General features: G+C 44.4%; 1 protein-coding gene across 3 annotated transcripts in view; it reads left to right on the forward strand.

The window, feature by feature from the left end:
- The window catches only part of FBLN5 (fibulin 5), a 57,202-nt gene that overhangs the window by 7,698 nt on the left and 24,638 nt on the right, over positions 1–24,866 (forward strand). Inside the window, exons 3-5 of one of the 3 annotated variants that reach the window (XM_028717481.2) lie at positions 2,815–2,865; positions 7,024–7,075; positions 12,400–12,648. In XM_028717481.2, the coding sequence (XP_028573314.1) occupies positions 2,815–2,865; positions 7,024–7,075; positions 12,400–12,648 (352 nt within the window). The remainder of the gene's footprint in view (positions 1–2,814; positions 2,866–7,023; positions 7,076–12,399; positions 12,649–24,866) is intronic. The other 2 variants (XM_028717490.2, XM_077924651.1) reach the window with 2 other exon arrangements.

Consider the following 24,866-nt stretch of genomic DNA (forward strand, 5'->3'; position numbering starts at 1 on the left):
TTGCACAAGCTGTCCTCTCAGGGTTGCAATCTCCTGGGCAAAGGCTTAGAGGGCTTAGTGGACACCGATGATCGCAGCTGCCTCCCCCCCCCCCAGCACCTTCATCCATTCCAGCACCTTGAGAAGGTGTGGGTTGGATCAAACTGTCCTGGATGTGGGGCTTGGATTTCATTTTCTACTATAGACTTTATTGCTCAGTTCAGTATGTGATGGAAGCAAGGCAAGGGTCACTGGTGCATGGCTTGGCAACCTAAGATGTTGATCCAACCGTAGAGACGCCTCTTGTATTCCTGTTGCAAAGGAGCAGAGTAGGCATGACATTAGCTCAGAAATACACTGGGTCCCTCCATGGCATTGGATTCCTAACCCATGGACTTCTCCCCTGGACTACACAGATGGCACTCAGGGCCTGGCTGCGATCTGGCCCTACCAGGTTCCTCTCCAAGATCATCGTCAGGCATCATATTGAACTCCTCACATTGTTCACCCCAGTGAGCCCAGCCTCTCCATGATGTCACCATGGGGATGATGACATCATCCCCCTTCACCCCTTCTCAGCCTTCGGATTTGGGCTTATGTGGAAAGCAGTCAGTTCAGGGGCCTGAACATCAACTTCCCAGGACCAATTGTCAGGGACATAGCCCTTCTAGTGGATCAGGTATTGCAGGCAGCCGTGGTGCTATCTAAAGTCTAAGATGTGTCGCACTTCAAGTTATTCTTCCCACTTGATGTTCACTGGGGGTGGTGGGCTGCTGTCAGATTGGTATGGGTGTGGTGGAGGGGGCAGGGATAATAAGGGTGGAGTTTCATGGAGAGCCAGAGAAGTAACCAGAATATGACTAGGTTGATTTGTGCTTCAGCGACACAGGACCCAAATCTGAGGCCTTCTAGCTTGCGGCTTCATGCTCAGGTGGTCTTTTCCAGGTGGTTAGTGCACATCAGCAGCTTTCATGTAAGTGGCCATGGCTCCTTCCAGTTCTTGTAGCAGCTATTCTATAGCTTGCAGTTCTTGGACAAAGTCAGTAGCTGAAGCAGCCAATAAAGTATGAGTGAAAGGTGCATGGGTGGAATCCATAGCTGGTGAGGAATGGAGTCTATTGAGCGGAGTTCTAGATGCAGTTGTATACAAATTTGGGAGTCCAGTGCAAGGGAGCAAAATGAGCCGTCTTGCTAAAGGTGTCGACCACCACTAAAATTGTAATGTGGTGCTGAGTTCAGTGATGAAGTCCATAGAAACCATTTCCCATGGTCCAATGGATGTAGAGGGTAGTTACAAGAGGCAGGCCAGCCCACTAGCAAGTGTCACACAATTTTTGTACATTATTGCACATATTTTTCTACATGGTGGTTTATTTTTGGCCACCAGAATTCACGAGTGACTGTGTGCAGGATTTTATGCTGTCTGAAGCTGTTGTTGTTCCTCAACAAAGGAACCTTTGTTGCTCCTTTAAAAAGGTAAAGGACCCCTGACAGTTAAGTCCAGTCGCGAATGACTCTGGGGTTGAGGCGCTCATCTCACTTTACTGGCCGAGGGAGCCAATGTTTGTCCGCAGACAGTTTTTCTGGGTCATGTAGCCAGCATGACTAAGCCACTTCTGGCAAAACCAGAGCAGCGCACGGAAACACCATTTACCTTCCTGCCAGAGCGGTACCTATTTATCTACTTGCAATTTTTGGCATGCTTTCAAACTGCTAGGTTGGCAGGAGCTGTCCACTATCAATTGCTCTGGATGAAGGGTTCAGTTCAGGCTCTCACTCTGCTCTGGTGCTGTTGTATTCCGGCTTGCAGGAGAAGGCATCCTCTCATCAATTTTAAGTGCTGAGTATGTTGGTGATCTTGAAATGGAACCAGGTGAAAAACTGTGACCTGTGGAACTGTCGTTGATTTAGTGGCCAGGCAATCCCTAAGATGTGGTGGTCCATCTGGATCTCTATAGTGTGTTGCCACACCTTGAAAGTGTCTTTGCTGTTACTGCAGCAGATGGTGTGGTTCTGTTTGGGCAGGGTTAATTTTGGGGAGTAGTACATGTAGGGGCAAGCTCCTCCTCCCATCTCTTCAGCCTGCAGCAGAATCACCCTGGTAGCCACATCAGAGGCATCAGGTTCCACAGCAAAGGTATGGGACAGATCTGAGTAGAATATGATCAGTTCAGAAACAAAAGGTTCCTTTAGGTGTTCAAAGGCTTTTTGTGTGTCTGCTGTCCACTGAAATGACTTCTTTCCCTTAAGACAGTCTGTGAGTGCGGTGGTGGTTTTCAAACCTCCAGTAATCATTAGCAAAGCCAAGGAAGCTTTGCAAGTTTTTGTTTGGCTTTGGGGGACTGCCAGGTTAGCATGCCATGTGTTTGGTATGGGTCCATCTCTACCTCTTGGTGGGAGATACAGGTATCCAAGGAAGTTGATGCTGGAGGGGTCAAACTTGCACTTTTCCAGCTTGACATGGAGATTTTCCTGTTGTTAACCACTGGAGCTGGGGTGACTCCAAGCAGATAAGGATTTTGTCTGGTTACACCACCACGAACCTGTCAAGAAAGTATCTGAATATGTCGCTCATGAGGTGTTAGAAGATAGCAGGGGCATTGCAGAAGGCGAATGGGATGACAGTGTATTCATAATGTCCATATTGGGTTTGTAAAGCAGTCTTCCATTCATCCCCTTCTTGGATTCTTACTAGTTTGTAGCCCACTCTATGATCCAGCTTAGTGAAGATATTGATGGTGCATGGCCTTTGATCAGTGAACAGAGGTAGTGATTAGGGATGGTAATCCTGTTTAGCGCACAGCAGTTGTTACTCCTGATTTCTTCTTCGAACAGGATCGGGGCTCCAGCAGGAGACATGGAAGACAGGATGGATCCTCACTTGAGGTTGGTATCAATGAATTCTCCCAGTGCTTCAATGGTACCATAATAGGACAGTGAGACGGGAGCTGGTACTGCTCTTTTTTGCAGAACACACCTCTGTCAGCTGAGTATTTGGTGGGAATCTTCCGCTCGGCTGCCCTCACACACATGAATGGATCATGCTATGAACTGCTCCCAGTTTCCTTGGAACTTGACCAGTGGGCAGATGAGTCTTGACTGGTGAGGCAGCTGGCTGAGCTGCTTACACAAGCTGCCCTCTCAGGGTGGCAATCTCCTGGGCAAAGGCTTGGAGGGCTCAGTAGACACCGATGATCGCAGCTGCTCCTGCCCCCCAGCACCTTCATCCATTCCGGCACCTTGAGAAGGTGTGGGTTGGATCAAACCGTCCTGGATGTGGGACTTGGACTCGGATCCTACTATAGATTTCATTACTCAGACCAGTATGTTCTGGAAGCAAGGACCACTGTTTTAAAGGAGCAGGGCATGCATGGCTTTAGCATAGCAAGCGGGATGCAGCTCTGGACTGAGCAAGCAAACACCTGAGGAACTGTACTTGAGTTGTCTGTCTGTGCCAGTGCTAGCATCTCTGTGCCCTAGGTGACAGAGGAGGCAGCAGGGCCACCTAAAAATCAGACTGGGCATCAGCCACCTCCTCAGTGTGCGGGGGCATATCAGTAGAGGCTGATGCAGGCTGAAGCTCTGGCGGCACCAGGGGCAGTGCTGGTGGCAGAGTAGTTGAGGCTGGTACTTATGAGCTAGGTGGCAACCTGCTGAGATTCCTCACCTGTAGACTCCTCCCCACAATGCACAGATGGGAGTCAGGGGCCAGGCCACAGTCTGTCCTAACCAGGTTCCCTCCCCAGAATCATTGTCAGGCACCATTTTGAACTCCTCCCCCTGCTCATCCCAAGTGGCCCAGCCTCTCCAGGATGTAAATAAGGGGCTCATAACATGTGTATCTGCTGACGTTCCCTTTCCTCTTTCCCTTAAGGGTGAAGACACACCCAACAAGTTTAGAGCAGCGAGTCCACTCTGGAAACTCTCCTTCCGTGGAGGTTTTTAAGCAGAGGTTGGATGGCCACCTGTCATGGATGCTTTCAGCTAAAGCATTCCTGCATTTCAGGGGGTTGGACTAAATGACCCCCTGGCTTCCCTTCCAGCTCTACAATTCTATGAAACAACCTCAAAGTATTCCATCATCAAGCTTAGCCCCCCCCCCCCCAAGGTTAAGCTCTAAAAACCCTTGCAAGTCTGAAGTAGAAGCTGGTGCTGATATATGGCCGCCATCAATAACTCCCCTCTCTATTTCTCAGAGAAATCCTGCAATTAAAAACAATTGGTTTTACTAGTGGGGAGCACTAATAGTACAAGCACACTAATGAACTGATGAATGCATTAATGTTTGTGCAGTGTTTTGTTAACTAAGAATGGCAAGCAGCCCACCTGAAGCCCGTAGGGAAGAGGAAACCTGAGGGTTTATCTTCAGTTGTGAGGCCATGAGGAAGCAAGGCTCACTTTAAGGATAAGAATAAAATGCACCTAATTCTCCTGACCCCACTCACATTCCCTGAGTGTCTTCTATAAGGTTTATATCCATAGATATAGATGACAGGTATCTCATAGAACTTCTGTACCTTGCCATAAAGCCGAGGGATAAGTTGAGAGTTCAATGTTATAGGTTTTTTTTGGGGGGGGGAATACTTCTTCAGGCATTTGGGATATTTAAAAATGAAGGGGAAAGATGCAGAGTAAAGTTCAAAGGCCTGTTTCTAGAGAACAGTCATGTTTAAATTGCAAGAAAAGCACCACCACCTAGGTTGGGTTAAGTGCATCATTTTTGCTTTGTTTTATCCTGCTCCATTACTGAAGAGACAAACATTACTAAAGAATATTTACATTACATTATGTCTGAAAAACAAGGGAAAGGTTGACATGAGCCAACAGTGCGACGCGGCAGCTAAAAAAGCCAATGCAATTCTGGGCCTCATCAATAGAAGTATAGCATCTAGATCAAGGGAAGTAATAGTGCCACTGTATTCTGCTCTGGTCAGACCTCACCTGGAGTACTGTGTCCAGTTCTGGGCACCACAGTTCAAGAAGGACAGTGACAAACTGGAACGTGTCCAGAGGAGGGCAACCAAAATGGTCAAAGGCCTGGAAACGATGCCTTATGAGGAACGGCTAAGGGAGCTGAGCATGTTTAGCCTGGAGAAGAGGAGGTTAAGGGGTGATATGATAGCCATGTTCAAATATATAAAAGGATGTCACATGGAGGAGGGAGAAAGGTTGTTTTCTGCTGCTCCAGAGAAGTGGACATGGAGCAATGGATCCAAACTACAAGAAAGAAGATTCCACCTAAACATTAGGAAGAACTTCCTGACAGTAAGAGCTGTTCGACAGTGGAATTTGCTGCCAAGGAGTGTGGTGGAGTCTCCTTCTTTGGAGGTCTTTAAGCAGAGGCTTGACAACCATATGTCAGGAGTGCTCTGATGGTGTTTCCTGCTTGGCAGGGGGTTGGACTCGATGGCCCTTGTGGTCTCTTCCAACTCTATGATTCTATGATTCTATGATTCTAGGTGGGCGACTTCTCCCATCCTTTCTAAATGGCTCCCCTGGCTATACAGTGGTACCTCGGGTTAAGTACTTAATTCGTTCTGGAGGTCTGTTCTTAACCTGAAACTGTTCTTAACCTGAAGCACCACTTTAGCTAATGGGGCCTCTTGCTGCTGCCGTGCCGCCGGAGCACAATTTCTGTTCTCATCCTGAAGCAAAGTTCTTAACCTGAAGCACTATTTCTGGGTTAGCGGCGTCTGTAACCTGAAGCATATGTAACCTGAAGCGTATGTAACCTGAGGTACCACTGTAGTCAACAAAAGAGAGATGTACAGTAAATAAAAACGCTGCAATTTTTATTTTTTTTGATAGATTGGCTATGTATCCTTGCAAGTCCCTTCCACGAAACGAATGCATTTATGCTTCCAGACAATGGAATTATTAAGTTTCATGTGCTTTAAACAAGCTTGCATCCTAAATGGCAGATTGCTGTATTTATAGAGAGTTGAACGGTGCTAGTGGCAAACATTGGAACAATGTGGGAAAGTGATGGGAGAGAGGGTAGTTTCCTGAAGACCTCATATTCACCCAGCAAGATCCTCTAATGGTCTGCCAGAAGATGCATGATGGAATTTGGAGAAACTAAAGCCAATGATTTAGTTGAGCCACCTGGTCTTTTGAACTACAGTAGTTTTTACCAAACTCATTTTTAGCCTCTTCTTCTTTTAAAAAAAGAAACCTTAAAAAACGTATTTAAATTTGTTGTTGTGTTTTTTTCCTTCCTTTTCTCTTTCTCTCTTTGAAAAGGATATCAGAATATTGAAAACTTCAAAATCCAGCTTGTGCAATGGGGTGAGGTGGGGGACATAGGTATAAAATACGACTGTGTATGTACTATACCTTTAAAGCACTGCCCTCCCCCCCCCCCCTGTGCAAGAAACTTCAACTGTTGTTTGTTATGGGTGCTGGGAATTGTAGTTCTGTGAGGGGTAAACTACAGCTCTGAGGATTATGGGTGGGTATGCTTTGAGTGTCCTTTAAGGATATGGTGTGATAATTTTGCAGTAGTTTTACATTTAGTGCTCTTCCACATTTCACTTGTCCTGTGCATTTATTTATTTTTTCTTTTCTTTTCCCGCAGCTTTCCTGGAGAAAACACACACTTTACCACTGAATGGGGACAAATGGCAACCCACGCAAAACCTGATTGCCATTTGGTTCAATTCACTGTTCAGCTATGGGTTTTCTTGGGGGAAAGCGGCAGGCCACATGGCAGTGTGGATGAGCCCTTAGTTTAATAATTGCACATTTAATGACAAGAGCAAATCTAGCCCTGACCCAAAAGAATGGAACTGTGATTTTATCTCTATTGTGCATATTCTCTAGTGGTAGAATGCTTTGGGTTTAGGACCACAGCCAACTAGGAGTTTCATGTTGGCACTTGTGGGTTCTTTCATTCACCTTTCTTATAGTGGTACCTGAATTTGTGTGTCTGCTGCAAATTTTGCAACTCAGCACCGAAGTGTGGAAGGGAGAATCCTAATTCATTCTGATCTGTGTTTATCCAGGTTTCCATTGACTGAGTGTCCTTTTCTTTTCTCTTTTTAGCAACAATGCTCAAATGGGTTTGAGATGGACCGTACCTCGGGCCAGTGCTTAGGTAGGATTTTATTGCATCAATTCCTTTGAACTAGGACTCGACTACTCATTATGTACAGTGCCTTTGTCTGATCGTAGCATATTGGTTATGGTTCTGTCCTTCAGTATGTCTGTTTCAGGGTGTTAACTGCATCTGCTACTTTGTGTTCCTCCAGAGGGTAGGACCCAAACCAATGGGTTAAATTACAAAGGGATTTCAACTAAATGTTAGGAATAACTTATTGGTGGCATGACCTGTTTTCCTTTGTTAGAGGCGTTTAAGCAGAGGCTGGAAAGCCACCTATCAGGGATACTTTAACATCAGATTTCCTGCATTAGCAGGGGGTTAAACTAAATGAGCAGCCACGAAATTAAAGCCATGGTCTTCCCAGCAGTGATGTATGGAAGTGAGAGCTGGACCATAAAGAAGGCTGATCGCCGAAGAATTGATGCTTTTGAATTATGGTGCTGGAGAAGACTCTTGAGAGTCCCATGGACTGCAAGAAGATCAAATGCATCCATTCTTAAGGAAATCAGCCCTGAGTGCTCACTGGAAGGACAGATCGTGAAGCTGAGGCTCCAGTACTTTGGCCACCTCATGAGAAGAGAAGACTCCCTGGAGAAGACACTGATGCTGGGAAAGATGGAGGGCACAAGGAGAAGGGGGTGACAGAGGACGAGATGGTTGGATAGTGTTTTCGAGGTTACCAGCATGAGTTTGACCAAACTGCAGGAGGTAGTGGAGGACAGAGGTGCCTGGCGTGCTCTGGTCCATGGGGTCACGAAGAGTCGGACACGACTAAATGACTAAACAACAACAAAACTAAATGATCCTCAGAGTCACTACAAACTTTATGATTCTAAATGGCTATAGTTAGGGATGATGTCATTAATACGTGTTGACAATAGGTAGGCTGCTGGATTTTGAACGTATAATCTAGGTTCAAATCCATACTTGCCAGTTGAATCCATGTATTCATTTGGTGGTATTTAGTATGACCACCAAAGCTTTAGTTAGGAACATAGGAAACTGTTATATACTTAGTCAAATCACTGGTCCATATTGTCCACACTGATTGGCAGCAGTTTTCAGACAGGGAGCCTTCCCAACTCTAGCGAGAGATGGCGGAGATTGGACTAGGGACCTTTTGCATGCAAAATAGATGCTCTCCCACTGAACCCTCCCCAAAATTCATTCATTTGTTAGCTCTCTGGCAGAGGAGACAAAACAGGAAGAGGGTCTCCAAAATGGTGCCTGCAGTCTAATCTTATTAATTAGTTTGTATCTGTCTGAAGTCAATTCATTACGACACATGAAATAACTTTCAAATGGTGAGAGCTAAGAGGAGATCTGAAACAAATCCTCAGAGTTTAATATCCTGTAACCATGTTTATGCAAGCAAGAGTGTAAAAGAAGCTTGCAGTTCCAGATTCAGAGCCAAGTTTCACAGCTGCCAAATCAAACCATCAGTGTCGGGGGTGGTGGTGGGGAACCACAAGCCTGAAATTTGTATCCCAATGTTCTTTTACAAATGTGTTAGTGGAAAAGGGCTACAGGAGTTTGCAATTAGCAATGAAACCATAGTAGAGAAGGCAATAAGAATGGGATCTTTTACATTTTCACTAGAAACGTAAGAGTAGGATAAGATAAAATGATGTGGGTTAGATGAGGCTTTTTGAGTAGTCTAGTTTATGTCAGACCTCCCTGTTGGCCTGTGTTGATCTTGCCAATGCGAGTCTACATTTTATTGCACCATTAGATGGTTCTTAGCAGCTGTGTGACGGGATGTTAAAAATGGGGATCTGGGAAATTGCATTACTGCTTCACCTTGTGCACAAACCATTATCAATCTGCATGACATGGCAAGACCAAGGTAATATCAATGAGCCTTCTATTGTTTTAGTTAATGAAATGTATGTATGTATGTATGTATGTATGTATGTATGTATGTATGTTGAGTTGTCTCCAGAGTGCCCTTTAGTGAAGAGAAGGGACCCTTCCAGGACTGAGATCCAGTGGAGGCTCCCATTTGAGAACATATGGGGAGGCATTTAGCCCATTACCCTCTGCAGCCCCCTCTTCTGGGCAGCTATCCCCATAATGTTCTATTCTCCACTGCTGTGGAACTGCTCTGTTGTTAGCCGTGAGCCAGCAGTAAATCACAAGTTGGAGTTAACTCTTTATTAGCAAAATCACAGTCTGAAAAAGAGTGCCAGGTCTAATGAACGCATAGCGACTCGTCTCTGGTAGGTCTTGCCCCCATGAAGCAGTTGCTGAGACTGAAGGTTCCCACATCCTCCCCACAGCTGCCTAAGTCCTCTCCTCTCCAGGGTTTCCCCCAAGCAATTTGAGACTGTGCTTGCATGATGATAGCATCTCCTCTGCCCTGTTCATGCCTCTCCTGGTTCTGGGAGACCAGGGAGGAGAGGAACCTGTTGCAGCAGGAGGGGGAGCCACACATGACTCTTCACTAGCCTGACTCATTTCTGCTCTTGGCCTCTGTCGTTCCACTCTACTGCTTCAGCTTCTGCCTCTGATTTTGGGCTTCTCTTTGCCACAGACTCCGAGCTCACCAAACCATGTTACCTCCTCAGCTTCTGACACCTTCTCTTCCCAGTCTTCTCCCTCTGACCACTAGCACTTCCTGGGCTCTGAGCCATCTTCCCACCTGGTTCCTCCCACCATTCCTCTGCAGCCAATCAGTCCCTGACATCTGTGGTGTTTTTAGTGTGGGCTCATGCATGAGAACATGAGAGGTTTTGGGGCGGTGAGGGGGAATGGCATTCTGATAGCTTGTGAGGACACATATCCTCTTCCCCCTGGTGCAGCTTGAACTCCCATCTCCTGCTTGCCAGCTCCATACCTCATGCAGTTAGCCAATGGATGCTGTTGCTGTTGCTGTCAGTATGGTGCGGTGGCTGCCCTTCTTGTGACCTGCCCTGCCCCATGGCTGCTTAACAATGACCACTCTCCACATCAAATGGGGGCTCCTTTTGCGTGGTCGCACACAGCCCCCCCGGATCCCAGTGCAACTCCTGGTAGTTTGGGCTGGCTTCGCCCTCCCCAGGCTGGGTACCTGGAGGTCTCTGCCTACCTCAGCCAGTCGCCCAATCCCGCCTGAGGAGGCGTTGCCAGGGGATTGGCCAGGTAAGGGGAGGGACCATCCTGCCCACACAACAGAAGGTGAATCTTACCTGCAAAGCGGCAGTCAGCTCCAGAGCTTCTCCCACCCTCCCCTCCCTCAGTAAAGTCTTCTTTTGCAGGTTAACCTCTTCTCCACAGAGGCACTTCTCCATAGGCACTGCTATGTCAGGGTCGCTGTTGAAGGGCCAGAAAGGAATTTTCCTGCATTGGCAGGTTTTGCCTTCCCCGTAGCAAAACGTCACAACTTTCAGGCCTTGGGCGGAATCCTTTATCTTCCTAAATGGGGGGAGGGGGCGTGAAGCGGTGAACCACCCTTGTGGTGGTGATCCCAGGGTTCCCCTTTAAAGGGGTATTGAGGGGAGGCATTGGCCATACGCCGAGAGGTTGTCATTGCTCTCCCCTGCAATGGAGGCGAAATTTTGGGCAGGCTCTCTGCTTGAACATATGTTCTCCAGAGCCAGCCCAATCCCCACACATTCTGGATAACCCTGATGTCTCCCAGATCCCCGGCTGGGGACTGGGAAGGATAAACGCCCAATGCCTGAGCCAAGGTCTCCCTACATCTGAAACTTAATAAAGTTGCGGCCAATTTGAATCCCATAGCACGTTGTCTTGAGTCATTATTACTCTCGGGAGTCGCCTGGAGTTGGGGGGACTCCGCCTGTCCACACAAAAGGTTCTTCCCACTTATGGTTGGTCTTGAACCTTTGAACACAGGAGGACTGTGCAGAGCCCCATGTATTGGCAGCGAAGTGAAGGTTCCTTCTACCTTTTTGTGGAGCCTAATGGAGTTCTAGAGGAATGCCTGAGGACTGGCCGTGGTGGGGCTGTTGCAAGCTCTGCCTCTGCAGCTGATGAGATGGGAGGCACTATGGTATAATATTGCCTGTGGTGGGTATATGAAGGTGCTGGGTGCGTGTGATGTCACTCTCACAAAACCATTGGCTCCCTCTGTGTGGGTGGCATGTGGGCGTTGTCACCAACATAGTCCTGGAGGTTTCTAGGGTCACTCCTGGGCTGAGCACACAGTGGATGTGGCTGATGTTCTGCTAGTGTCTAGCAGCATCATATTTCTCTCCTGTAATAGGGGGAAAGTATTAAAAATGCCTTTCTCCCCCCCCCCCCAAAGTTAGCAGTGGCTTAATTAAAAAAAAACTATTATTGAGTTTTCCTGCACTTCTGTAACAAAAAAGGCACTTATATTGAAATGTTTATAAATGACCGCTCCCCACATGAAATGGGGGTGCCCTTTGAGTGGTCATGCGCATCCCCCTGGACCCTATGCAGCACCATTAGCACAGGCTTGGTTTCGCCTTCCCCAGGTGGGATACCTGGAGGTCTCCGCCTACCTCGGCCAGTTGCCCAATCCCTCCTGGGGAGGCGTTGCCAAGGTGATCAGGCCAGGTAGGGGGAGGAACCTCCCTGCCCACACAATAGGGGGATGATCTTACCTGGGAATCAACAGTTGGCTCCAGAGCTTTTCCCACCCTCAGTTAAGACTTCTTTGGCAGGTTAACCTTTTCTCCACAGGTACACGGGCGCTGCTACATCAAGGTCACTGTTGAAGGGCCGGAAAGGAATTCTCCTGCATTGGCACGTTTGGCTTTCCTGTAGCAAAACATCACAACTTTGGCGGTATCAGGCCTTGGGCGGAATCCTTTAGTCTATCTTCCCTAAATGGGGATGACCCACGCCCCCTTCTCTTTGTGGTGGCGATGCCAGGGTTCCCCGTTAAAGGGGTTGTTTTGAGGGGAGGCTTTGGCTGTACGCCTAGAGGTTGTCACTGCACTCCCCTGCGACGGCGCCGTAACGGGGGTGGGCTCTCTCTGCTTGAACATATGTTCTCCAGAGCCAGCCCATCCCCCCCACACACACACACTGGATAACCCTGATGTTCCCCAGACAGGGGACTGGGAGGGATAAACGCCCAATGCCTGAGCCAAGGTCTACCCACATCCGAAACATAATAAAGTTGTGGCCAATTTTAATTCCATAGCACGTTGTCTTGAGTCATTATTCCACACGGGGGCTGCCCAGGGTTTGGGGGGCTCCGCCTGTCCACGCAATGTATATAAATGATGAATTGATTAAATGTACAAACATTAATTGTTGACTGATCTAAATAGCAAATGATTGATTTGCTAAATAAACCTTTCACTGGCAGAGAGATACATTGTTTTTTCCCTTCTGCATCCTTTCAGATGTTGATGAATGTCGGACTATTGTCGAGGCCTGTAGAGGAGATATGGTGTGCGTTAACCAGAATGGTGGCTATCTCTGTATACCACGAACAAATCCCGTTTATCGATCGCCATATCTGAATCCTTACCCTAATGCATATCCTCCACCACCTCCAGCCCCAGCTCCTGCTCCCAATTATCCAACTGCTGCACGAACTCCAGTCATTTGCCGGTTTGGTTACCAAATGAGCGAAGGCAACCAGTGTGTGGGTAAGTAGCAAAATGTCTTATAGATCCCTGCATAATATTTATTTTTTATTTTAATGGATGGCTGTGTTATTATAATAATCTGAAATATTTGTCCTGCTATTTTTATTATTGCACCAGTTTTATCCCAGTTTATTCACATTTTATCTATCTATCTATCAGGGCAAAAAAGAGATTAAATCCTGACAAATTGAAGATATGATAATAAAAAATATAGAGATAAGAAAATTAACTGTTACAAACTGACATAAATACACTGCTTATATAAAAATATTTTTATGAAACCTAATGGCAATTATTTAAAAAAAACTATACATCTACTTCAAAAGCAAAAAATAAAATAAAAGTCCAAATGGAATAAGGAGAGAGCTTTTAATTATCATTTATCTGTCTCTGTGTTTATATACCTACCAAATGTATTTATGCTAGTTCATTACAGTTAATCTTTTTATCTCAGTTTTTCTTTTTATTTATCAATCACTGTTATTATTTATTAGATTTCTTACCCACCCTTTAGCATAAAAGGTAAATCAATTAAAAGGATTTACAATCCAGAGACTAGGGTAGCGCCTAAAAACGTGAGCTAAGAATATACTGATGTAAAAGTCCATGTATTAAGTCAGAAGCTAGTCTGTTTTGTTTTTTAAGAGGCCCAAATCCTCAGTGTATGTGCGGTTGAGAAGATATTCAGAGTGGCAGATAATGAGAAGACCATCCTTCTTCAATGTATAACCTAATGGAGGCCTCATTTATTTTGCCAACGCTCAAGCCTTTTACGGTCAAATTGATGACAGTGAAGCTATTTTTTTATATTAAAAAACCCTACCCCAAATATTAGGTGTGTAGGTTTCTAGTGCTTCTTCTTCTTCTTCTTTGGTGATCACTCATAGCCTGAAAAGTCTAAGTGATGAATATACAACATTTCTGTTATGATCCATGTTACGCACCATCTCTTGTTATAGCTAAGCAGCTGTGTGCTTGGCAGTAGCAGCTGTTCCCAGGGACTAGAACAACAACAAATACAGCTCTGATCATCTTTACATCCACTTGCAATGCCGGCACAGGTCATGATAATATACCAGTATGGTGGTCTTTTCCCAACAGGATGCTTCCTTATTTTGTCCAAGCTTCAACCCATAAGGTTTAAGTTAAAAGTAATTCCTGGTGAAGTTCAGTCTGTTTGGATAAGGACGTCACACTGGGGTCATCCCATTAGTATACATGGAATCAAAAGTTGTAAAACTAATAGGATTCCAGGGGAGCAGAGTGAGACCAAAAGCTTGGCTGCGCTGCTTTTTTGGAAACTCTGTTTTTGTCTCATGCCAGCTACTTTCAGTAATTCAGTCCATCATCATCCTCTATGTACAATGGTCCAAACATATTTGTCTGCTGCCTTTGCCAACCTGATGCCCTCCAGATGTTTTGGTTTACTGTTCCCATCAGCTCTGCTGGTTGGGGATGATGACAGTTGCTCTTCAAAACATCTGGAGTGGGGCAGCAGGTTGGTGAAGACGGATCTAGATTGTCAGATGAAACACACAACAGACATTATGGCTTGTCTGTTCTATTTATGTTCCATCATTTCATAGTAATTGATGGTGAGATTTTTTCCCCTTCTTCAGCTCATATGAGGTATCTAATTTAATATGATATCTTTGGAGGGCTTTCAAAAACTCATTTTTATTAAAACATTTTATGGGCTAGTGTCTAGTACATTGCATGTTAACATTGACGTACCATGTGGTACATTATATTCACTCCTTCATACAATGAATATCCACAAAAGCACTTAGCGCATTCAGTGTGGGAATGTAGCTAAGTGGGAAGACTGTCCATTGATTTAAATGGTTGAGAGAGTGAGCAAGGATGCAGTCGCCCACTTCCTGCCCTGCTATTCCATATGGTTCATTCACTCACCATTCTCTCCAGCTTACATCCCACTGAATGTGGCAAATAAAGGTAGTCAAGAGGACCGTTGGAGCAGAAGGGCAAGAGTTCACTACCCCCAACACATACTCCCTCGTTGGCTCTGAACTCTTAAAGTGATAAGCAAAGTCTCCAGGATAGGACCTGGGAACCCTACTTTCTTCCTGCATTGTGAAGGTTCTTCATTTACTAAGAACTAGGGGTTGACAAAACCAGTCAATCTGGCTTTCTCTCAGTTTCTCTTTTTTATTTTAAGTTCAATTTGTAACATTTTTACATTGGTTTGCAAATTTTAAATTCAATTTGTAACATTTCTACATTGGTTTGCAAATTTTATGTTTGTCAGCGTGTTGTTGTTTTGTTTTTGTTTTTTGTACACAGTGATTGGAGAAACTGCATTACAAAATTCGTGGAAGTGTGAATTCTGAAGGATAGGTGCATTTTGGTCCGTATATTCTATTGGCAACTGTGAATTAGAAAAGTCCACATTAAAATGTTCACTGTACCAAATTTCTCCTCTATCCCTCCTCTGCACTCACAGACATATGAAACTGCCTTATCCTGAGTCTCAGCATCAGTCCATCTGCCCCAGTACTGTTCAGTATTCACAGCAAGGACTCCCTGAGATCCAGGCAGTGGTTATTCCCAACTCTGCATCTTGAAATCCATTTATTCTGGGGGTCATCTGAAATGGCCATGGCTGCAGGCTTGTAGGGTAGGCATTTCTTCACATTTAGTTCTCCAGCTAAATTGCATATTTGAGACTGAGAAGGGGTTTTCACTTATCAGATTGGCTAGTGACCAAGGGCGTGTGTCTCTTCCACTGTAGATTATGATTTGCCCAATTTGCTGAAGCCATCAAGATTGTTCTAAGTATTCCTACATTTGGCAGACGTTTCTGGCATGCCTTAGGGTTGTGGACTGGAAAGCTTTCTTTCTTTTCCTGTGATTATAGGAGTCTAGTGTGATTGCTACACACTGAACTTCTGGTTTCTTAGTGCGAAAGAACTGAAGGGGGTCTTCAACAATTTAGCTGTGATTCCCGCATTGCGGTTCCAGTACTGGCTTAGAGAGACCACTATATGCATTTAAGAATTAAATTATTGCCTTGCTAGAGGAGGCAAATGGTGTATCTAATCTAGCAGCAGCAGCAATTTTGAAGTTGTTGGCATCTGTCTATCTCAGGAGACAATGAAGGAGTGAAGTCAAACCATTGGAGAGTTACAGCACCTGTTGTGGCTGTAGAGACCAATATGGAAGAGACATGTTTTACTGCAGCTAGGGCAGATGAAGGCGTCCAGTTGTGCTGATGCAGGTGCACCATGCCGTTTCTTCTCTTTGAGCTCATTCCAGAGGTTATTCCTCTTCCGGTCACTGCTGTGGATACACAACCTCTCTGTCTGTCTCCAGGCACTATGGTCATCTGCATGGGATTCCCACACAGCGGGGTTGATGTTGCCAGCCATCATGTCTCGTTTGCAGACATCTTAGAGTTGGTCTGCCAATGGGCCTGGTGCCTGAATCCAGCTCTCCATAGAGCACATCCTTGGGGATCCTGCCATCTTCCATTCTGTGGAAATGACCCAACTCCTAGATGGGCTACCTTATCAGGTTCCTGAGCCCCATCTGCCCTTCATTTCCTTCAACAACACATGCAGAAACTGCCTTCTTGATCATGGGACCCACTATTGGTCTTGTTCGCTCAATCTGCCAGAACTTGTCTTCACATGCAGGAGATAGACAAGACTCACCAAGGGTTTATGACCTATCGGCTACCCTCACCTGGTTTAGCCGACCGGTCAAAGCTGCTGCCCAGGGTGGGGCACTGTCACATACTGGCAGCTTCTAGGAGCAACAAACGAGAGCTGAGTGCAGGGTGGGGACCAGTGGTGGCCGAATTACCCCAGAAGGAGCATGATAGTGCCTCTCCCCATACACCCCGTATGCCCCATACTTTGGAGTAACTCACATGGTTTATACAAGTGCTGAATTGACATGAATCATGTTACCAAGAGGAGCTCTGCCATTTGCATGTTTGACATATTTGAAACATGAGTGGAGGATTTAAAAAAATGCTTAAACAACATGGATTAGGGCATTGCAGCCCAAGCAAGCAAGCTAGACATATCTACGTGTACGGGGGAATACCACCATAGACACAACTGCTATGAAGCTGCTTGGATCCAGGTGGGAGTAAATTGCATTCCTGAAGCAAAGCATAAAGCACTAAATCTAGGCCAACGTTTTTGATCTGGCTGTGACCCCTTTTAACTTATTCCATTTCTGACTGTTTTTCTTGTAAGCTCTTAGAATGCTCAGCCATAATAATGACCCTTTTGTTCAGTATCCCTCCTTGGCACACCGTGACTGAAGCAAAGCCTCACGTTCTTTCATTACACATTCATAAGCTAAGCTGAAAGTCGCTTCCAATTTCCCTTCACCCCACCCCTGCCATTTCCTGCTTCACAATGATTTTCGTAATCCTCGTTCAGAATTGTTAGAAAGAAACGCAATGGGTAGACTTTTCAAAAAAAGAAGCAGCAGCTTTCCTGCTAGAATGTTTAATGCAGAGTGGCTGCATGAAAAAGCAAAGATATGAAAACATGGAAATGGGTAAGGAAAGGGGGGGGGGAATCATTTGTAACAGAAGGGGAAACCTAGGAACAGTGATAAAAGGAAACAAAGAGAAAATCCCATGCTCTCCTCTTCCTCAGCTGGTAGGAAGTTCAGACAGTAGCCTTCTATGGGATTTGCTTCCTTGTCAGCAGAGATGGCTGTATTTTTGTAATACTTTTCTATTTGCAAAATCATAGCATGAGCCTAGAGATGCATGTATGTGCACCCAGAGAAACAGTCTAGTTTCAAAGCTGCATCAGTTTCCAAAAGCAGCAACATACCCTGGGAGCCCACGAGGCCCCTCTGCTTGCTAGGGAGATGCATTTGGATAGCTGATAACCCCAAGGTTGCAGGTTCAACCTCCATATGGGACAGCTTGGACTACTGCAACGCACTCTATGTGGGGCTACCTATGAAGGTGACCCGGAAACTGCAATTAATCCAGAATGCGGCAGCTAGACTGGTGACTGGGAGTGGCCGCCGGGACCACATAACACCGGTTCTGAGAAATCTGCATTGGCTCCCAGTCTGTTTCCAAGCACGATTCAAAGTGTTGGTGCTGACCTTTAAAGCCCTAAATGGCCTCGGCCCAGTATACCTAAAGGAGCGTCTCCACCCCCATCGTTCAGCCCAGACACTGAGGTCCAGCTCCAAGGGCCTTCTGGCGGTTCCCTCATTGTGAGAAGTGAGGCTACAGGGAACCAGGCAGAGGGCCTTCTCGGTAGTGGCGCCCTCCCATCAGATGTCAAAGAGATAAACAACTACCTGACATTCAGAAGACATCTTAAGGGAAACTTCAGGGAAGTTTTTAATATTTAATGCTGTACTGTTTTTAGCACTTGATTGGGAGCTGCCCAGAGTGGCTGGGGAAACTCAGCCAGATGGGTGGGGTATAAATAATAAATTATTATTATTATTATTATTATTATTATTATTATTATTATTATTATAGATGCATATTCCTGCATTGTAAAGGGTTGAACTAGATGGTCCTCAGGGTCTCTTCTGACTCTACAATTCTGTGATTCTATGACTTGGTTATCTATTGCTGAGTACATTAAAAAAAAAAAAAAACTCTTTTCTTCACTGCCCTTCCCCGCAAAGCAGGTTGGATATGACATATAGCTAGTAGCCCCCAGCCATCAGTGGTCATTAGATATTAATGAGCAGATGATGCTGTGGTTGTTTCATCTCCCAGCAGTGGGGGATTCTAAGGTATGCATTGCTGGGGAAGGGCTGTAGCTCAGTGGTAAAACATCTGCTTTTGCATGAAGGAGATCCCTGGTTTATTCTCTAGCATCTTCAGATATTGCTGGGAATATCCTGTTTGAAACCCTGGAGAAGCCCTGCTGGTCAGTGTAAACAGTGCTGAGCTAAATGGATCAATAGCCTAATTTGGTATAAGGCAACTTATTAAGTTCCTATACTTGCCACATTTCGGGAAGAAGAGTTCTGTGCCTTTCAGAATTCCACGTGAGACAGAAATGGAACTGGTCTAGTATCTCCTGGCATGAAACAGCACTGATGGAAAATGTTTCACCTGGTGAACATCTGTCTGCCATGCAACTATTTCCCCATATGTAAAAAGGTAGCAGCTATAACCCTTCTATTGTTATTTCCTTTGGGAAGGTCTGAGTGCAGGGAAATGGAAAATAAGAAATGGAGCAGGAGTACAGTTTTAAATTTAGGGAGATGGAAAAGTTGTAGAAACAGGAGACTGAAACTCATCCTTATCAGCATTCTGCATCTCATATTAAGTGCATTCTCCTTATGTCTTTTCCCAGGCAAAAAATCTTTTATTTTTCAATTCCATTTTTGGCATTATGAAGCTCTCCAGTAAATTAGCAGGCCAAAACTTTTAATCTTCATATGTTTTTTTATATATATATTGCTATTTATTTCAGAGTACAAATAAAATAAAATTGGGATGTTTCAATGGCTAGGGGGAAAACATATCAAGTAGATGGAAAGATTTTACTTTATATTGGAATAACGATATAGGCAGAAAAGTGGTGCTAGAGATAATATAAATAAATATATAGATATCCCCCCAAGGTCATATTAAAACAATATTATTTCCTTCCCTCTCCCTCTTTGGCTCCTGTTCCTTGGAATAGGTTTGTAAATCTGTTTTGGCTGGTGTCTCTTGGAATAAGTTATGATGAAATTATTTTTGTTGTTTGCTTGTTTATCTGTGCTCATCCTATGTTTCTTAGAATAGGTTTGCAATATTTTGTTTCCAAAAAATGTGGGAATAAAACAAATAATTGAATTGTTAATATGATTGTTAATATTTTAGCTATTCTTTGTTCTGTAGAGGTCTTTTTGCTCTTAAAAAGTTTTTGTTTTTTTTAAAAGAAGAGATTGGTAGAAATCCCTTGACTTTTAGGGGCATACATAAAGCAGCAGCACAAGTGTGTGTGTGTGTGTGTGTGTGTGTGTGTGTGTGTGTACGTGGCTTCATATTGTCTCTCTTCAGCCAGTGTATGTAAAAATAAAAAATGAAAACCCCAAAAAGAGGTGATCTGTTTCAGTATGGGATATCTTGATACATCTCTCATAACTTTTGAAAATAAATTTATTCTCCTTACCACATAAATTGTGGGTAACAGTTTTACCTAGGAACCAGATAAAATACTTTGAAGTCCAGTTTTGGTTTGTGCGGACAGCTGTTTGGTCATGAAAACAACGAAGGAGTGAGCAGCTTTCATGCTTTCATGTTTCCATGCGCTTGTCTTGATACAATTGGCTCCCAGCCTCCTCCTGCCAGGCAAAATCCATACTACAATTGGAAGACAGGCAGGGCCTGACTACGTGAACAAAGGGACTTCTAAATTCCATGAGGCAAAACTGTGTCCCATATCCTCTCAAGCAGTGGGTCTAGTAAGAAAATAGCTATCAAGAGTATTGGCCAGAGAGGCCATGGATTGTATGGACCAGGGCCAGTTTGGAAGATTTTGCTCACACTGTTTCGGTTTGCAGAGTTGAATTATTTATTGCATTTTTTATCCAGACCTTCCTTCAGGGAGGTCAGGGAGTATACAGAGTGTCTCTCTCACTCATATTAACTTCTTAAGAACCCTGAGAGTTATATTAGACAGAGACGTGGCTATGTGGAGATTTGATTTCAGATATCTGAATCTGTCTGGTACTGTACAGTACAGTACATATCATTGATCTGGTTTGCTGGATGTAGTTACAACACTTGGGCTCGTGTGTGTGTGTGTGTGTGTGTGCGCACAGCATGTTTTGCTAAACCATAGTTAAGACAAATTACAGTTTGTCTGGGTGCAGATATAATGAGTAAACATGGTTAGTTAGAATTGAAAGCCAAAGCTTTCAGTCTTCTGCTTGCATTTGTGCCAGAAGGGAGGGTGGAACCCACAAAACCAAGAGAAATTCATATAACACTAAAACATAGCTCATCACTGTGTCTGACCAGCTTTCTTTATTAGTTGCTTATTCTCCACACTGTTCACTCTCCTTGCTTTCCTTCTGTTCAAGCTTTTCTTTTTCTCCTAATTTCAGCATTGCCAAGTCCATTAAATTCAGCATGTGTCTGTTAGTTCAGTCTGTTCTGATAGTAATTTAACATAGCATGGGAACCATTTTACATGCTGGGTAAAAGAATGCAAGGAATGAACAAATGATCTTGGCCCATTAGCAAATTTTCTTTACAAGTCACTAAATGATTGGGGGGGGGGATCTCTCTATTCCACAGAGGGCATCTGCACATGTACTTATTGCCTTGGGAAACATGGGTAGTTGTACATTAGGGTAATGGCCATTTTCTCACAGATTTTTGCACTTTTCACTGGTAGAAAAAGTGGTGCCCAGAGTGGCTGGGGCAACCCAGTCAGATGGGCGGGGTACAAATAATAAAGTTGTTATTATTATTACATGTAGCAGTGTATTTGCACAATCCTAAATAATCATTAGCTTACAGAGCATATGGATGGACATTCAAGAAAGTACTGAAATGCTTTATTATGCACACAGGTTTGAAGAACACGAGCGCACAATTCTGTCTTCCTCCTAGCCATGATGTAAAGTGGAGAGGGGTGGAGTGGGGGCCTTCCACAAGTTGCTGCTCCCATCATCGCTTACCAAAGGCGATGTTGGCTGGGGCTGATGGGAGTTAGAGTCTAGAGAGTCACAACTTCCCCACCTGAGTTTGTCTTGTTGGGATAAATCTGAGTTTTCTCTCTTTCTTCAATTTAATTATAGCCATGTTCTCTGGTGATCAGAACAATTGAAGCAACCCACTCTTGTGGTCACATGAACAAGCTGTGCTGGAATTATCTTTATTTACTTATTTACTTATTTACCCTGTTCTTCAGCTGAAATGACTCCCAGAGCAGCTTGCAATGATCAGTAATAAGACGGTTCCTGCCCTCAGGCTTGCAATCTAAAGATATTTAAAGAGAAGCCTGTGCTTCAGTTTCTTCACCAGTTAAGCCCTTATATGAGGCCTGGTTCTCCTCCTTAGCATCTCATGCTAAGCGCTTTTTCTTCCCAGGCCAAAATCCTTTACAGTGGTACCTCAGGTTACAGATGCTTCAGGTTACAGACTCCGCTAACCCAGAAATAGTACCTTGGGTTAAGAACTTTGCTTCAGGATGAGAACAGAAATCGTGCAGCGGCAGCGGGAGGCCCCATTAGCTAAAGTGGTACCTCAGGTTAAGAACAGTTTTAGGTTAAGAACAGACCTCCAGAACGAATTAAGTTCTTAACCTGAGGTACCATTGTATTTTGTTCATGCGGAGGAAACTGTTATGGTGTTGCAGTTGTTCAGTCTGGCAAGTATAAAATATAGCATGTTCATGTCTGGTAGTGTCACAGCATCTCACTGTACTGTATTATGTAGGGGATCCGTGTGACAAGCCACTCTACCATTAGAACTGCAGCCCGGAGCAGCCATCAATGTGGAACATGTTTCAACTGGGTTCCATAGTGCTGTTTAAATGTCAAAGCAGCCCTCAGATTTCTGGAAAACTGTGTTGCCTGCAGGTCCTGTGTAGCGTCTAGAGATGGCAGCGTTCACACTGACACATAAAATTGATTGCTATTCTTGGCTCTTGCCTTATATTTCTTGGTTCAGCTTTGTTTGTTTCTCTTCGGTTTGGTTCCAAACCTAAAACTGGCTGCAGTTCTATGCCATAATCAAGATGTTTGGCCAAAATATATAGAAAATATGAATTGGCTCTTCAACATTTGCACATTGGCCAGATAATTTGAGTGCACTGCCAGACTCCATAGGCAGAGACAAGTTTGAGGTTGATGCTGTTCTCTGTGTCTTGTCGCTAGAACAGATAAATTATTAGTTCTGCATTTCAGAAGCATAAATGCTGCCTATTAGAGAGTCAGGATTGCCTTCGATTTCTTGCCACGCTCAGCAGCAAACCCAGGTTCTCACTATGTAATGTGTGAAATACTGGTTTATTCAGTGAATTTTACAGAACCTTGTGAGAAGACAAACTGGAGCTACATAAGAATAGTGATTCTTAATAGAAGGTCCATCAGCACTTCATATAGGAGTCAACAGTCAAAATGCCTCTTGTCTCCTAATTCATACTTTCCTGGAGTATCCTCACAGTCTAAGTATTAGATGCTTTATGTCATTTTCATTAGAGATGACTTTTGATAGCTTGGCTAAGCAAGAAAACTGGATTTTATGGTTTGCATTGAATTTCAACTATATATATATATATATATATATATATATATATATATATATATAATCTCACACTCATGTTTTGCTTGTGCATGCAGATATATGGAATGGTTGTCAAATTTTCCCTGTCCTAGGATCCCCCCCCCCCCTTGTAACATATTTTGGCTAGGCTGGTCCTCAAACTAGATTAGGATTGACTTGTCCATTTTCCTTTGCTGCCACTCTTCCCCATCTTGGAAAGAAGTCAAGTAACATTTCTAGAAACACTAGTTCATTGGCCAGGCGTCAGATGCTCTGCTCCAGATGTCTTCTGGTTATTTCTTTCATTTGATTCGTTACTTCTAGCCATAGGTCCGAGAGGTTTTTTTCTTTTGCCCCACTGCTTCCCCCAGGAAAACCCTCTGTTTACTGCTTAATCAGGACAAACATCAACCTGCAGAAAACTCAATTGATATTTGCTCAGATTCAGCAGTAAATTGTGGGAGTTCCCAGGGAAAGTGTTGGGACAAAAGAAGAACCTGTCTGACCCGTGCCTGGAAATCATGGACCAAACAGGAGTGCCCTGAGTGCAGTCGCTGAACCAAATCAAGTCTACTGTGACAGACTACTATTGGACCAACTATTGACCTGTGTCCCATTTACCATCCTTTGACAGCGTGATAAGAATGGCTGGGCATGTTCAGGCATTCCAAGATGATACAAAAATTATTTTATCAATTCCAGCCCACCTTTCAGCTGGACCACAAGTTTGAAGGAAGCAAGTACACAGTCGGTTTAGGATGTGCTCATCAGAGTTTAGTATGAGCATCATTGATTGTGTAACTGCACTGATATGTGCATAAAATCCAGTTTTACACATGCTGTTGGCTGGATTAGAAAAGTGTTTTTGCGAAGCATGCCTTGTAGTAAACACAGTTTGTTGGATTGTGTTAAGAATATGCAGTACTGTAGGTTGAAAATGCAATGTGTTCAGGCACCGTCCAGTAAATAGCAAAGTGACTCCTGCACAGATGGACCTAGCCATGCAAGCCCCAGCTGCAAGGCTCAATGGGCCATTATATTTTAGAACTGAAGTGAACAGCTGTAAAAAGAAGCAACCTGTCTCCCCACCTCCAGCTAACGCTTCATGCACATCACTGATGAGGAATGTGGTAGTGCAAGCTAGAAGGGTAAGAACAGTCCTCTGACATGACAAAGAACACACAAACACACATTAAAAAATCCAACACTTAACTCTCACTAATGTGACTTGTATTTGTATCCTGAATATGCTTTTAAAGGGCTTGGTGAGTTATCTGCATGTGGTGGTGGGTAGAAGAACTACTTCTCTGTTGATTGATTTGTTTTGGACACCTCTGCTGCTTCTGCTACAGTATAATAGATCACGACTTTTTTCTGGGTCATCTTCAGGAAATGGTAGGAGCAATGGGACTAGCATTGACGGGCTGCACTTTGTCCTTTCCAGGCATTCTTGGAGAATTGGGCTGAGGAATTTTAAACCAGCGCCCCCCCCCCCAAGGGCTTTGTCTTGCAGAGTGCCACAGGTGTTCATTTTATTCTCCCGGCATTCAACATCTGTATCAAAACAGCTGAGAAAGATCATTTGAACATTTGGAATGTGGTGCTATTACTATGCTGATGACACCCAGCAATATCGGTTTGGTTTTTGTTTTTAACTGATCCAGAAGAAGCAGCGGCTTCTCTTAGACAGCGTCTGAAGTTGAACTAACCAGACTAGACAGAACTGCCAGTTGGCAATCTTGCCTTCTGAGGATAATAACCAGTCTCTTTCTTGGTCAGACCAATGAAGCATTACAGGGGTCATGCCATATCATCAGCTGACTGGTACTGGTCTATTGAGGCAAAAAGATTTCCTTGGTTGGGGTGGCTGATTTCTTGGTAGTTTACTTACCCCAAATGGATTTATGAGCTGGGTGGCTCATAAGCTAAATCCCCTCATGAAATCCCACAGGTCACTGTGCCAAAACCTATAGTATCACACAGG

The sequence above is a fragment of the Podarcis muralis genome, chromosome 1 (assembly GCF_964188315.1).
Source record: "Podarcis muralis chromosome 1, rPodMur119.hap1.1, whole genome shotgun sequence".
NCBI classification, from domain to species: Eukaryota; Metazoa; Chordata; class Lepidosauria; order Squamata; family Lacertidae; genus Podarcis; species Podarcis muralis.